Consider the following 15,144-nt stretch of genomic DNA (forward strand, 5'->3'; position numbering starts at 1 on the left):
TGCTTTTTAATCCTGCAAAATATGTGTAGGACTTCTTACTGGTTAGCATTTTGCTACAAAACCCGCCTGTTCTTTGGAAACTGTGAGTAAGGTGGATACTTGCCGTCAGTTCTGTGATCTTTTTTTAACCAGGAAGTATTTCCCTAAAGGATTTGGAAATTTGGGGTCAAAAAAGATGATGATAGATTTTGACCCATGATGTGTATCTGCTATAGCAACTGACGCCTCCTCAAGAGAAAAGTATAATTGTCACTTTTTTTTATTTTATTTTTGCTCAAATTAATTCCTTTAAAGCACACTGTATCAAGAAATGTCCCAAGAATTCTGCCATTTTAATGACATTGGTTCTAGCAAAATATGTTCCACTATAGAGACTACAGAGAATTTGTAAAAAAAAATCTGAGGCTGTCCATATCGTACATTAGGCTCGTGTACTGAAAAGTCTCTGTGTGTACGTACAAATTAAGATTATAACGCGGAGTGCTTGTATTGCTGACTTTGCCTGGGATGGAGAAAGATTGGGTTAGCAGTCAAGTCAGTTTTGTTTCTAATACAATTTCTGTTCTAGCCCTCTTGCACTGGTTTTATCTTGCACTGGACCTACAAGATGTACATAGAAGGTTAATAAGGGAAGGTGATTTCAGCTACGCCACTGAAGAATGTTTTATCAACATATGTTAATTATAAATAATATTGGGCTTCATTATGACAGCTTCCTAAATATGCATATTTTTTATCATTTCTGCTTCTTGCTAGCCTCGCTTCTCCCTCTCATTTCCCCTTCTCCTTTCTAGCTAGCCCCATTTCTGTTTTCATATTTATACTATTTTTAAATCCCCCATGCACATCTTTACTGGCAAGAACTGGTTCATTGAAATAAGAAATTCTATCAGAGTAACAGCATCTGAGTTATCTTTATAGATCCCCACATGACTAATACTCACTCACTCATCCATAGCATTGCTTCTTATGTTTATCACTGTTAGTATCCACTCCCCAAGAACATCCAGGGCTGGTTAAATAGAATGTGTTGTAAGCGTCTGGGGCAGTAAATACTGGAGACTCACGGTACTAGATTCTTTATAAACGTGTCTTATGTTCCTAATCGTCTCACTGTGTCTGTTCGTCATATTCTAGATTAATACTTCTTTGGGTCCACCACCCAGTTTTATCTGCTCCGTAGTCCTATGTTACGTCAGAGTGATCATTTTTCCCTGAGTAGCCTTAGATCGCTCATGGCTACCGCATTCCCTTTGAGAAAACTGGATATAATTTTTTTTTCCATAGTATTTCGTCTCTTCCCACTTCAAGTTTGCCAGATCTGTATTCAGCATTGGCTTACCTTGCGATTTTCCAGCTGTTTTGCAGTTGTGAAATAATTAGGTTTAAACGTTGTCTTGGGTGTTACCAGTTGCGTTTTTGTTGTTAAAGTTGTTAAAGAGGGGTATCATACTTTCTTGAAAATAGATTTGGCAGCATCTCAACCACAAACACGAGGAAGTAAAATTCCTTTGGCATGCTTTATAAATGACCCTGGGAAAAAACTCCTTGCCATCTCTTGCTGTCACTCGGCCTCTGAGTGACAGCCATGCCCTGCTTCTTGCTCCATTGTCTCCGCCTCTGGTGCCATTCTTCCTGCTTTCTGCTCTGCCCGGATGTGAGGGGCTGCTACTGAGCATTCTGGCACTACAGAGAGCGGTTTTAGCTGCCATTCTTTTCCTCCGTGATGGACTCCATGACCCAAACCAGGAGCCCAAAGGAAACCTTTCTTCCTTTTGAGTTGCCTCGGTCAGGTATGTAGTTACAGCTTACCGTGTTTTAAAAAAGTAGCCGACACAAAATTAGTACTGAGAAGTGGGGGTCCTTGATGTGCCAGACCCAACCACGTGCTTCCTGGGCTTTCAGACCTGGACTGTTGAAGGATACAGAGTGTCTGACGTCAGGCTAAAGAAGCCCTGGCATACTGTAGGCAGGATGTAATAGGCCTTTCTGTTAAACGCGTGGACAGAGGATGCTGATGGACTGACACCAAGGGCCATGCGTCACCAGATTTAAGATGGCGATGAAGACTCCCATGAATTGGGTTCGAGGCCATCGGTGCTACTTGTGGTCAGTACTCTGGATGTTATGGGTGTTCCCTGAAGGTCTGGGAATTGGAAGGATGATGGACCAATTTATTTGGCAGAGGAAATTCCATACAGCATCCAGGTTGGCTGGCTGCCTTTAGTTGGGTTTACAATGAGAATTCCAAGCCAAATGTGGGATGGAAAACTATCAGAACTGTGGGGTTTGGGGAGGAATGAGTGTGAATGAGTCGGAAGCTGTGGAAAAGCCAGTGGGGGGACAAAGCGGCGAGGATTGATAAAGGGGTTAGCACAGTTAAAGAGGTTAGCAAGGTTGACAAAACTGTGTTTAATGGGGGTCTAAACTAAAAAATAAAATGAGGACATGAAGTTGGATGTGCAGGAGGATAAGGGTGCATTATATCCAGGAGTTAGGGTGACTATAAAAGTTTTTTCCGTGGCTTTCATTTTTCAGAGAGAGAGAGAGAACAGGGGAGAGGGAGGGAAGGAAGGAGAGAGAGGAAGAGGAGAGAGAGAGGGGGCGGGAGAGGGGAGAGAGAGGGGAGAGAGAGGGGAGAGAGAGGGGAGAGAGAGAGAGGAGAGAGAGGGGGGAGGAGGGAGGGGGGAGAGAGAGAGAGAGAGAGAGAGAGAGAGAGAGAGAGAGAGAGAGAGAGAGAGAGAGAGAGAAGATGCAACCTCTCAGGAATCCCGAACCATGACCACCTAGGGAAATATTTATCTCAGTTCCATCCCATAGGTACTCAGAGGTCCCCCACTGCCATGGTCCAAGGAGGCCTTTCTACATCTCAGGCTACCAACAGAACCCGACATTGTTCCTGTGGTGTTTTTAATCATTTGTTTTGGTTTTGTACACCTACGGAATTCAAGAGTGAGTGAGTGGGGTCATGGAGCCTTGTGCCAAGGTTCCAGAAAAAAAAAGAAAAGAAAAGAAAAAAAGACTGCTGAGGCCAGGGAATGTGTAGCAAGATTCGATTTCTTTCCTGGAGCTCCTGGCTGTGTGTGGAGCTTTGAAAGTGAACGTAAGCTGCAATGGAGACTCCAGGAAGTTCACGGTGGCTTCACATCTGCTGAGCAGAGCTGCCAGCTTCAGCTGGAGATGGCCCAAGATTTAGTTCAGGAGTGTGGCAAGTAACAGGGCCATCCTAAGCTTGTTGGACTTCACTGATGCCACCCGAGGAATCCCAGATGCTGGACGTGGGGGAGCATGGTTAGTTAAGACTTGTCTTAATGGATTCGGTTTTTCACTGGCCAGGCTTTCCTTGAAGTTTTCCCATTCCTCTCATGGAGTGGGAGTTTATTCTATGTCATTGCGTATGGGAAGTATAGCTTGTTTGGTTGGTTCTATATTTTACAGGGGTTAATGACTTAGAATTTACTTGCCTCTATGTAGACTCTGGACTTTCAAATAGTAATAGTATTCTTAAGACTACGGGACTCTTGAAGTAAGAGTGAATGCCTTTCACCTCATGAGATGGCCATGACCCTACTGGAGTCACTTGCAGAAAACTGTGTTTGCATGTGAATCATTCCCCCGTAGTCTTGTGCATTTAAACATTTGGTTCCTAGGTAGTAGTGCTGTCTTGCTAGGCTGCAGGGCCTGGGATAGCCGAGGCACTGGAAGAGCAGGCTCTTGGTGGTAAGTGACCTGGTTTTGCTCCCACTATTTCCTTTACTTTCTTAGCTATCAAGATGAGGGATTTGTGGGCTGAAGTCTAGCCACCCAATTGTGCTGTTAGAAACAGAAAAGCCACTGTCATCATGTCCTTCCTGCCAGGATGGATTGTATGCCTTGATGCCATGAGCCAGAAAAGGCCCTCTCTCCACAAGTTGCTGAGATCAAGTATTTGGTCAAAGTGGTGAGAAAAGTAAACAAGACAGAAAGGATCCCAGGGTATGGATGCGGACGAGGGAACTGGGGGGATAGGAGGACCCCAGCAGTCCAGTGAGTTGTCCCCCACCCACTGTTCTAGAATTTCCATTGCTGTGGAGAGACACCATGACTAAGGCGATTCTTAGAAAGAACAACATTTAATTGGGGTTGTCCTACAGTTTCAGAGATTCAGTCCATTATCATCACTGTAGGAAGAATGGCAGCATCCACGCAGGTGTGTTGCTGGGGGAGCTGAGAGTTCTACATTGTGTTCCAAAGGCAAATAGAATTCTGGCTCCTATGCAGCTAGCAGAAGGGTCTCAAAGCCCATGCCCACAGTGACTCACCTCCTCCAACAAGGCCACACTTCCTACTTATGTCACACTAATGTCACTCTGTGGGCCAAGCAGATTCAAACCACCACATCCACCTTCTATTCAAGATTTCTTTCCTAAGTGGGAAGTTGGAAAGATCGGAGATGGTTATTTCGTCACAGTTTGCTGCATGTGTCGAGTCTTGTTTTAACTTCTAGTAAGCATGATTCCCTTCCATAATATGTGCCCTGTCCATTTTCACAGAATCTGGGATAGTCATTGAGATGTTGAAGTCGGATTCTTTTTCCTGTTAAATGGGTATATGAGCTTACTTTTTTCTTCTGTACAATAAATTAGTATAAAAATTCAACAGATGCAAAGGAATCCCCTAGTGCAGTGTCTTCCATATAACAAACAACTCAGCAGATAGTAATTCCTTCTCCTTCCCTCCTTTTTAAAGAGTTGAGAATTAAGGAACCCATTCCTCTACAGTCAAACAGGGATGGAGTAACTTAGCCTGGCTGACAGACAAGATTTTAGATTCTCAAACAGTATCCAGAAAATAACAAGGTTTTATATCATAGTGCCCAAAGCATCCCTAGCTGATTACCATTGGTTACCTTACGATTCTGTTCAAATTCCAAGTGTAGTTCTTCATATAATTTACTTGAGGAAATGGGGACTCTATCTCAGCTCACCCAAATATCACAGGCCTGAGCGTTCCTACAGACTGATATCTAACTGAAGCGTGAACCCCATGATGACCCCAGGGCTGCATTGGACCGCTGCCCCTGCTAACATCTCCACTGAGACCCGTGTCAGCATCTCACTTAGATGAGCAGAATTTGAGGGAATTTCCAAGCAGTGAATAGAACATTGCTTTATTTTGTAAATTGCTTCTTCAAGGTTCCTGCCTGCCTGCCTGCCTGCCTGCCTGCCTGCCTGCCTGCCTGCCTGCCTGCCTGCCTGCCTGCCTTCCTTCCTTCCTTCCTTCCTTCCTTCCTTCCTTCCTTCCTTCCTTCCTTCCTTCCTTTCTTTCTTTCTTTCTTTCTTTCTTTCTTTCTTTCTTTCTTTCTTTCTTTCTTTCTTTCTTTCTTTCTCTCTCTCTCTCTTTCTCTCTCTTTCTCTCTCTTTCTCTCTTTCTTATTTGTCTTAGGTTGTTTGTGCCAAGGAAAGTGAAGTATCTGAAATTTTACCCTCCTTGCAAACTAAGAATCTAGCCTGCCACATTTTTATGATGTTGGAAGAACATATGAGACTCTTGGATTAGATTCAAGTTCTTCTTGCCTCAGAGACCCATGGGGGTGCAGATGGGTCTAAATGAATGAGTGTGGGTTGAATTCCAGGAGAAAACCCTGTGTTTGTGGAACAGACATCTATAAAAGTTTATTTAGAAAGTATATCTGTCCTTGTTCTTGAAGGTACATTGTCTTAATTATGATGCAGTAAGCAAACTATACATTTGCTCCCGAGGGAAACAGTAATATTCTTGAGTGAAGGAATAGGAAGTATAGCATCTCTTCTTGAAGATATGCAGAGCCAGGCCTTACAACCCATGCCTATAATCCAAACAGCCAGGAAACTAAATAAAAAGGGTTGTCATTAGAACAATGCTAAGCTGGCTACATAGTGAATTTCAGGTCAGTCTAGGTTACAGACTCCAAGAAAGAAAGGGGTAGGGAAGCATGGACGGGCAAGATGGCTTAGCAACTAAAGGCACTTGCTGCCAAAGCCTGGGGACCCAAGTTCAATTCTTGGTGGTGGAAGGGGAGAACCAACTCCTACAATTTGCCCTCCAACCTCTAGGCATGGGCTGTGGTGTGAATGTGTATGTATGTCTGTGTCTGTACACTCACACTTGTGTGCATGCTCATTCATACACATGTACACCCCCCCACACACACACACAGAGTAAACAACTAGAAATTAAAATATAAAAGATGTGCAAAAATAAGATACCCATGGAATGCTGAGTTGCACCACCAGCTGGGTATCTGGGAAGTTTTTACCGCTAATTCTTCATTTGATTGTCCGTAACAGACTGGAACCAAACCCATTTGACTTGTCTTATGCACCCATAACAAAGGTGGGTATTGAGAGAACCGCAGCAGAATAAGGCCATCTTAGAGTACTGACTGCTGCTGCACTTAGCCTCCAGACTCAGAGTTCAGAACCTGATCTGGCTGAAGAGATCCCAGAAGCAATCAAGATGGGTCTTAGAAAGTCAGACAGTGGGCCTGCAAAACGGCTCCGTGGGTCAGGTGCTTGCCACCAAGTCTGATGGTCTGAGGTCAATGCTCAGTACTCTCATGGTGGAAGGAGGAACCCGAGTGATAGGAGGAGAGAAATAACTGCTGCATGCTGCGCTATCCGCATATATTTTATGCTGAGTTTATCCTCATGCCATACATTTTTGTTCCTTCAGTTGTTTTTTTTTTTTCCCCCTGGGATATCTTTTTCTCCTGTGCAGCTTCCTCTTCTGCTTTGAAACAATCTGTTTCTTTCAGTGAGGATCATCTCTGTATGGCCTGGGGAGCTCATGCATGGGTTAATCTGCCATGAGCATTGTGAGTTCATCCGAGGATCTTAGGCGCCTTGTTCGTGTGATGAGTTCAACAACAAGAGAGTTTAAAGCTAAACCCTGAAGTTCAATATTGCTCTCTGCATTTTTAAGCACGTGAAACAAAAATTTAGCACGTTTTATTTATTTATTTATTTATTTATTTATTTATGCTACCGACTGTGTCCAACCCCACTGCTTGGCCTGAGAACACCTCCAGACTCCACCATTCTACTGTTAGAATGGCACAGATGGCTTCTTTAAGGTGACATCTTTCAGACACTTGGTGGCTTCTTGGATATGCATACCCTTGATGGCCTGGATGTGTACTTACAGTAAACACGAAGCTTTGAACCTCTTGATTTACATGATTCTGCAGGGTTTTTTTTTTGGGGGGGGGGTCAAGAGAGTAGCAAACCATCCTCATAGGCCACCCCAGGCCACTTACAGGAAACACAAGCTTTCCCCCCCTGTGCGCCTGGAAGGATGGAGTCCAGGGTAAACCTAACTTCTACACCACCTTTGGCTTGTGAGCTGAGGCTGGCCTGAGTGTTTTCCAGAGACATGGCGGTGTTGTTGAACACCACGTTTCAGAAATTAACTTTGCTAGTTAAATGACCAGGGGCATCTGCTTGGTCGTGCATGTAAAATAATCAGCCAGTTTCCCTCCAAGGAAGGCCCGTGAAGAACCAAGGGCAGCTCTTCTTTGGAGAGCATCCCCCAGTTGCTGGAGAATTACATGATTTATTAGTGCCATTGCCTCAAACATTTCTGTGTCTTCTAAGCCACCCTTAGGTGTGAATCTGTGTTTGGGGGAGGGCCTCTAGTGAAGGCCTGAATTCCAGCAAGAGTGTAGTCCTGGAGGTAGTTGGACCCCTGGGCAGTTTGAATTTCTCTCGGCTGCGTTTAAGGTCACAGCTCAGTTCTCTCTGTATGTACAGACAAGCATTTCTCCCTCTCCTTCCCTTCCTCTCTTGACTTCTATTTGGTATTTTGTGAACTTTCTAACAACTGGCTTTTACCAGTTCTAAGGAAATCCCAGCCATTACCTCCTTAAATATTATCTCTGCTGCACCCCCTTTATTGTAGCCATATGATCAGTTATTCCTTATATGAAATTTCCAATCCCTTCTTTTCCTTTAGTAAATGTATTTGATTTTACTGTCTGCATCAGATCTGTCTCATATCTGGAGTTTTTTCGAGTCTCGTTTAACTTTCTATGATCCCACTGGATCTTGCCCATGATATCTGTTAAAATTTTTTTTTAGTGTGAACTTACTTTCCACAGAACTGTGTTGTAGGAATTCAGAGCCTCCAGTGAAGATGGCCTCGCCCAGTGAATAAATGCAGCCATCAGATGGACTGAAGCATCTTCCACTTTTGACCATTCTCTACACTGGCTATAATGGCTTGGCTCACTGAAAGATTGATTTTAGGATAGAAATCTGCCTATGGACAGGCTTATGGTAATAAATTCCCATTTTATAATGGAGATAGTTTTCCTATCGTCTCAAGAGTAATGCTTTTCAGTGAGGCCACTGGGGTAGTAGGAATTAGGCCGTGCTTATTTCTATTTCGTAGTTGCATTAAAAGCAACTTTTTTTGCAGACCCTAGCTTTATCGTGTAGCAGCGTCCCTTCTATCCCCACAACAGATGCCTTGGGCTTTGCTTCTGTCTCACAAACCGCAAGAACACATCCCCACTGAAAGTCAAGTTCACTGCTTTGGCAAATAGTGTAAAAGTGAAAACTTGGAGTGCCCACTTGACTCTGAGTTTCTGCTTTCTTCTACCTTTTGGTCAGTTAGTGTTTCTTGCTCCTTTAGTTTAAAGAGTGTTTCTTTACCTAGCACTTGAGGTGTTTCCAAGAGAGAGAGAGAAAGATCATCCGGAGATGTCCTTCACTGTATTGTCAGAAATGGAACACAGCCTCTTGCTGCTCTCAGAGGCAAGGGAAGTTAGCATGCCGCATTCTTCGAGATGTTCTTGGGGGAGGCAGGGCCAGAGTCTTTGTTAGCGTTAGATTTTCCTTCTCTCTTTTAATTTCCACAAATGGTTTTATCTCTTCCAGGAAAGCAATTACTTCTAAAAGTTAGCAGAAAGAAACTTTTCTACCGTACTTCATTTTATCCTGACGCACATTCAAAGCGACTGGTTTGACAGCTCATATAAGGTTGCTAGTTCCAAGTTATTGGGAGGGGGGAGGGGATATTTTATAGCTCAGTACTTATTGTTTGAAATAGGTGCTGCTCTCTATGAAAGGTTGACCGTTAAAACAAAATTGGAATTTACTAGGAAAAATCTGCACTAGCTACATTGCTTTTAAATAATTAATACACGTGGGAGACGGGATGGAAGTAGATGCCTGTGTGTTTGCAAGGAATAAATAGCTCACAATACGTGCATCTTCTCTATTGGCTCTCCAGAGCTTATCGGCTCTCTCCTCGGTAGAGACTTGGTTGATGAGGTATATTACTGGAAATCCTCAAAAGGGCAGAAGTCTATTTTATATACTCCTTTAATTGGGAACAACTTGCTAAGTGTGCTAAAAAGCTTTCTTGCAGTATCCATCTGGAAGGGACCTAGTTGGTTTTCAGTCACCAAGAGAGATGTGGACCTCGAGTGGCTATGGCGCATAAAAGAATCGCCACGCCCTTAATAGCACTACTCTGATGATTCTTCCCCTAGACTGGGTGCCATGTTCTGCAGTATTCTTTCTGCTGAGATGTTAAGTGATGCTGTGAGACAAGGAAAGTCCCTTACCCAGACAGAATGGGAAGACATTGAGAGCGTGGCTTCAGCTGTTTCCTGTCTACACAGGAGGTCTGAGGCCAGCTACACTTCAGGATGGATATTCTCTTCTAACTTGAGGTATTCTTCCTTCAGCCAAAGGAAGGATTAAAAAAAGAAAGAAAGAAAGAAAACGCACCTGTATATGACTTTGCGTGAGTTCTGACACCAGAGAAGGTCTTTGTTGAGAACTACAGTGGGGTCTTACTGATGGAAGATGTTTGTGTTTCATATCCCCAGACTCCAGAGCAGGCCTTTGTCAAGGAATATGGTGTCATCCACTGATGGCAGGTGCTTGTGTACCTCTGGATGCTACCTCTTGTTGTCATTTGTGCCCGCCTTCTTGAAGACTCACTATTCATGGTGACTTGTTGAATTAATGCCATAGGAAGTCAAAATACCTACTTGACTTGGTTAATGGCACAGTCTCTATGTGTGTACAGCTATGGGATCTTTTTAGTAAAGGGCCTTATCAATAATAATGATATTTGGATCAAGTTATTTTCTGGTACATGAGTCTCTGATATCAAGTTGCAGCAGGACTAAGGACATCCTTTCCCACTGAGGCTCGACAAGGCAGTCCAGCTAAGGGACAGATATCCAATGGCAGGCCACCAAGTCAGAGACAACCCCCCTCCAATTGTTAAAGGACCACATGAAGACCAAGGTGCATACCTGCTACAAATGAGTAGGGGGCCTAGGTCCAGTTCCTGCATGTTCTTTGGTTCAATCTGTGAGTCCCTGTAGGTCCAGGTTAATTGACTCTATAGGTCTTCTTGTGGTGTCTTTGACCCCCAGACTCCATTAATCCTATCCCCCACTCTTCCACAAGACTTCCCAAGCTTTGCCTGATATTTGACTGTGGATTTCTGCATCCGTTTCCATCAGCTTCTGGATTTCAGCCTCTTGGGAGACAGTTATGCTAGGCTGCAAGCATAGCAGAGATTCATTAATAGTATCAAAGGTTGTCTCTCTCCCATGGGATGGTCCTTTTTTGTGTGTTTTCATGAAGTTCTTGGCATACTTGGAAGATGGTTTCTACTTATGTGCATACTTTGGCCAGTCCTCTGTCCTTACAATGAGAGGAATCTCGGGACACCGTAAGCCCTTCCATTATCGATCGATTGCTTCAGGTAGCAAAGGCAAAGGCGTATGCAGATGTCCCTTAGACTCCTTGTCATTTAATGGAAGACTGTCTGGAAAGGTCTCACTTCATCAGATGCATCCCTAAGACATTGTTAGTCCTGCTGTCCTGGAAGAAAAGAGCTACCATGTTGTGAGGAGTGGGACCCATAGCAAGGAAGCCAGGCATCAGTGTCTCACCAAGGGAGTGATGGATATTGAAGAGAGTCTCAAGCCCCAGAGGAAAGCATCCCAGTCAAAAGCTGGATTCCAGCCATGTGGGACTCTGTACACGGAACCAAGTCCATCTAGGTTGTGTTTCTAACTGAGGTACCTGGAGCAAATTAGGGGCGGTGTTTGAGCTGCTGAGTTTGTGGGGTTTTATTGTGATCTGCCAAGAGAAGCCACTCCTTTGGTCAGTCCCTGGGACTAGACTCCTTCCCACACGTTCCCCAGCCCACACAGTACATTTTCTTTCACCGGCCCCTTCTTCTCTTGTTGGAGGGACCCTCTCCTCCGCAGACCCCTTTCCCTTGCTGTGCGCCTGCCTCTCCATTTCACCAGACTCCACTGGGTCTTCCCTGCTCACCCACATCCTCTGCTTTGGCCAGCTTCTCTCCCCAGCCAGTACAGCAGTTCCACTGAGGCTTCTGCACACTGCTTTCACTGGAGAGACTGGGGCAGGGGGACTACCACCAATCTGAGGTCAGTCCAGGCTGCATAGTGAGTGCTAGGCTGGCTGGCTCTCAATAGAAAGACCCTCATACCCTCCTCAGGAGAAGGCAGATAAAAAAATATGTAAGCAGAGTAGTCTGTTAGCTGCTCAAGGTGCCTTAATTCTCCTGGTCCTGTCTGACTGGAAAGGTAAGCCGGAGGTCATCAGCTAATGCCTCAGTTTCCCTGTGTTACAAACCTTATGGAAGCTCAGTGGCTTGAAGCAATACCCCCCCCCATTCTTGCTGACTAAACCCTACCCCACCCCTCTCAAACCCACTCGTGTTATGGAAAGCAGTAGCAACTGGGCCATGTGGCCTATGCTGTAGCCCCCAGCAAAGAAGTCACATTCCTCTCCAGATCTGAGCCAAGCCCACATTTTAGTCTCAACTTCCTCAATTTTATGTGACTTTATCTTAAAAAGAATTAAAATGCCAATTAAGTTGGCTTCTGTCAGGTCTATTTTGCCCCAGTTCTAAATTAGGAATGCCCTAGTTAGAGCTGCTTATTCTCACAGTGCTAGAGAGTGTTAGAGAGCTTCTATACATTCCCTAGGAATGTGTGTCTTTGCATGGGTTGTGAGTGAGCGTGTGTGTGTGTGTGTGTGCACGTGCGTGCGTGAGGGCACACACACACACAAACTCAGGCACATGTACATTCTAGTCTAGAATTGTCAAACTGTGTTCTAGTGAAGAACGGCATTTTGGCAGGGAATAAAAAGGCCTGGGACTTAGCAGGTCTGCGTTTAGAGTCCTGGCTCTTCCTCTTACTATTATTTGGATTTTCCACAAGTGATTTGATGTCAGAGAGCTTTCGTGTTCCCACGGTAAAATGGAGAGATGAATCCCAAACATTTCCTGCAAAAATGAAGGATGCAGCACTGCCTGTGACATACAGATAGTTTTGGGGAATGTGACAGCGCTCTTTGAGTTTATCCTTTATAACTGTCATTAAACAATAAAAGTTAGTCTCTGGTGTTCAGACCCCCAAGAACAACCTCTTTATCCTGATAACACTGTTAATCACACCAGATGAGAATAAGACCACTACCACATTATTTCCTGCAAAGCAAGATTTCTCTGTAACATCCCTGGGTGTCCTGAAACTTGCCTTATAGACCAGGCTGTCCTTGAACTTAAAGATATCTGCCATCGTGAGTGCTGGTGTTAAAAGCATGCGCTACCATTGCTTGGCCACTACCACAACTTTTGAGCCAAGTTTGAAGTAAGCTTTAAAGCTTTATTAAATCTTGGCCAGGATGATGGACACTGGCCAGGTCTATACTCAGGACTCCCAGAGAATGATTCACAGAATATTATGTCCAACCTCAGTCCAATCGTGGGCAAGCCTACACCCTAATGTACTTCCTGCCTATGTGTGATCACATATATCCTGTGCATTTGGGGCAACCAATCTTGTTTACAGAAGTGAAAACACATGGCTTGTTTCTTATAGCATTCTAGGAAGTGATCTGTCTTTGGACAAGTGGGGCTTACAGGTTAGAGGTGTTTGTGTTTTATAGATCTCTTAAGCACAGATTAAAACTTAAAACATAATGCTAGCCCTCGTAATACCTCGGTAACAGGAACATCAGAAAATTTAATGGGCTGTTACTGACAAAAAGTCACTGACAGTGTGAATGTGTCAGCTGACAAGGGTACCATATCAGGCCTGCGTTGTGTCTGGATGGGTCTTAATGTCTACTGTGCAGAAGACCTCTCTCAATTTGGCTGGAGTATAAAACAGTAGAAATTCTGAGCACAAAGTAAAGACCAGAGTTACAGTTAACTGGGGCCATGCCCCTGGGGGCATGTTGGCCTGATGGATGTCCTGGCTGTCAAAGACTAAATGTGTGCTTTCCCAGACTGTGTTAGGTAGGTGCTGCTGTGTCCACCCCAATGGAGGATAACAAGGAAAGGCTGCCTTTCCCCTCCTGGCACTAAGAAATGTTTAGGGTGTTGGCATTAGGCTTATATGTCTAAAATGCTACCAGAAGTAGCTGAAATCTTTACAGTGGATGCGGCGAGGCGGGAAATCCTGGGTCAGGAGGAAGTGACACACAGACTGGAAATTTCTCCTAATGAGACCATTTTAGTCCACTGAGAGTTGGAATAAAATATTCTCAGATATACTTTCTGGGGCTGATCCCAATGTCAAAAACAAGCTCATTCATCATGCCCACGGTTTTATCAGGGTTTCCTCCAGATTCACTAAATTCTACAGCCTCCCTCTGGCAGTGCCTTGCTTCCTTGTCCATCTGGGGACATTCTTTGCCCCTGCATCTCCTGCTGCTGCTGTCACCATGGCCTGAGGCCACCCAGAGCACGACAGCATTGATAAGAGAACCACTTACTGGTATTAACAGCCGCACAGGCAGCAATGACCAGAGTGCATTTTGCTTTGTTGTAGAGCAGCCTTTTCCACCCCCAGAGCACTTGTACAGGATTAGAAGGTGCTGGAAATAGCATGGACCCAATCACATTGAGGGATTTTATGTTATTTTGAAGATGGGAGGGGATCATTTCCTGTGAGATTTAAGTGATGCTGTTATAAGCAGAACATTTTCATAGGAAGTGTGTAAGATGCATTCTCTGTACTTTCCTTTCCTCCTCACTTCCTGAAACAGCAGGACTGTCTACAGGAGCCTCTCAGGGTCTTTGCGTCCACAAGCCTGTGCACAGTCCCTTGGCTGCAAGTGGCTGGCAAGGTGAGCTTTTATATGCAAGTGTGCATCTAAGCCAAGGCTTCAGTTCATCTGGCCTTACACAAGCTTGTCCATGGGATCTGGGGCAGCTCAAGGAACTGGCTACGTGCTGAGGGAGCCTGATGTCCATGGAACTTACCTACCAATAGTACTTTTATTATTTGGCAAGGACGAGAAAACTTTCCCTGAAATATACACAATAGTATATGGCCAACATCATAACAACATCATTACGTCTTTAAAAATAATTGGGATTCTGTGTTTCTTAAATACATGCAAATGACTAAACCTACTGTTTCTCATCTGTTTGTCTATCTCCTATCTATCTATCTATCTATCTATCTATCTATCTATCTATCTATCTATCTATGTCCATGTGTCTATATCTATATCTATATCTATATCTATATCTATATCTATATCTATATCTATATCTATCTCTATCTCTATCTCTATCTACCTATCTATCTATCTATCTATCTACCTACCTATCTCTATCATCTATCTATATCTATCTATCATCTATTTATATCTATCATCTATGTACATACCTACCTATCATCTAAAATAAACTACATTTTATTCTCTTAAAAAAAACTTTAAATCAATAGAAGTTGTTTCTCTGAATGTTGGCAGGACACTTGACTGTATAGGTGACTTAATCACTCTGTTGTGATTAAGAGTGTGCTTCATGCACAGTTGTCAGCTGGTGCACACTGATCCTGTTGTCTGTGCACATTGCTGCCTTTTGTTATTTATAGAAACAAACTGTAGACCCTCCCACCAATATGGAATAGCTTCCATTCTGAAGCACTGTCACGTTCGGAGAACCTTTTTCTTGCATGCACATCATGTGCTCTTCTCTTTAGTGGGAAGGTTTCTATTTTGATATAGCTTAAATAATTAAAAACAATTATATTTATTTAGAGAAAGAGTATGTGTGTAAACATGTTTGTCATAGCAAGCACATCTATTCATTTATTTAGAG

General features: G+C 43.8%; 1 protein-coding gene across 13 annotated transcripts in view; it reads left to right on the top strand.

The window, feature by feature from the left end:
• Nucleotides 1-15,144, top strand: part of Ldlrad4 (low density lipoprotein receptor class A domain containing 4) — a 322,460-nt gene that overhangs the window by 219,804 nt on the left and 87,512 nt on the right. Inside the window, exon 1 of one of the 13 annotated variants that reach the window (XM_085833738.1) lies at nucleotides 1,044-1,793. The exons of the other annotated variants lie outside the window; for them this stretch is intronic. Coding sequence (XP_085689864.1) covers nucleotides 1,727-1,793 — 67 coding nt within the window. The 5' untranslated portion in view covers nucleotides 1,044-1,726. Of the gene's footprint in view, nucleotides 1-1,043; nucleotides 1,794-15,144 lie in introns of those variants that run through there. 13 annotated transcript variants of the gene reach the window in all.

The sequence above is a fragment of the Mus caroli genome, unplaced genomic scaffold, assembly GCF_978045245.1.
Source record: "Mus caroli unplaced genomic scaffold, Mus_caroli_1 scaffold_19, whole genome shotgun sequence".
In the NCBI taxonomy this organism is placed as follows: domain Eukaryota; kingdom Metazoa; phylum Chordata; class Mammalia; order Rodentia; family Muridae; genus Mus; species Mus caroli.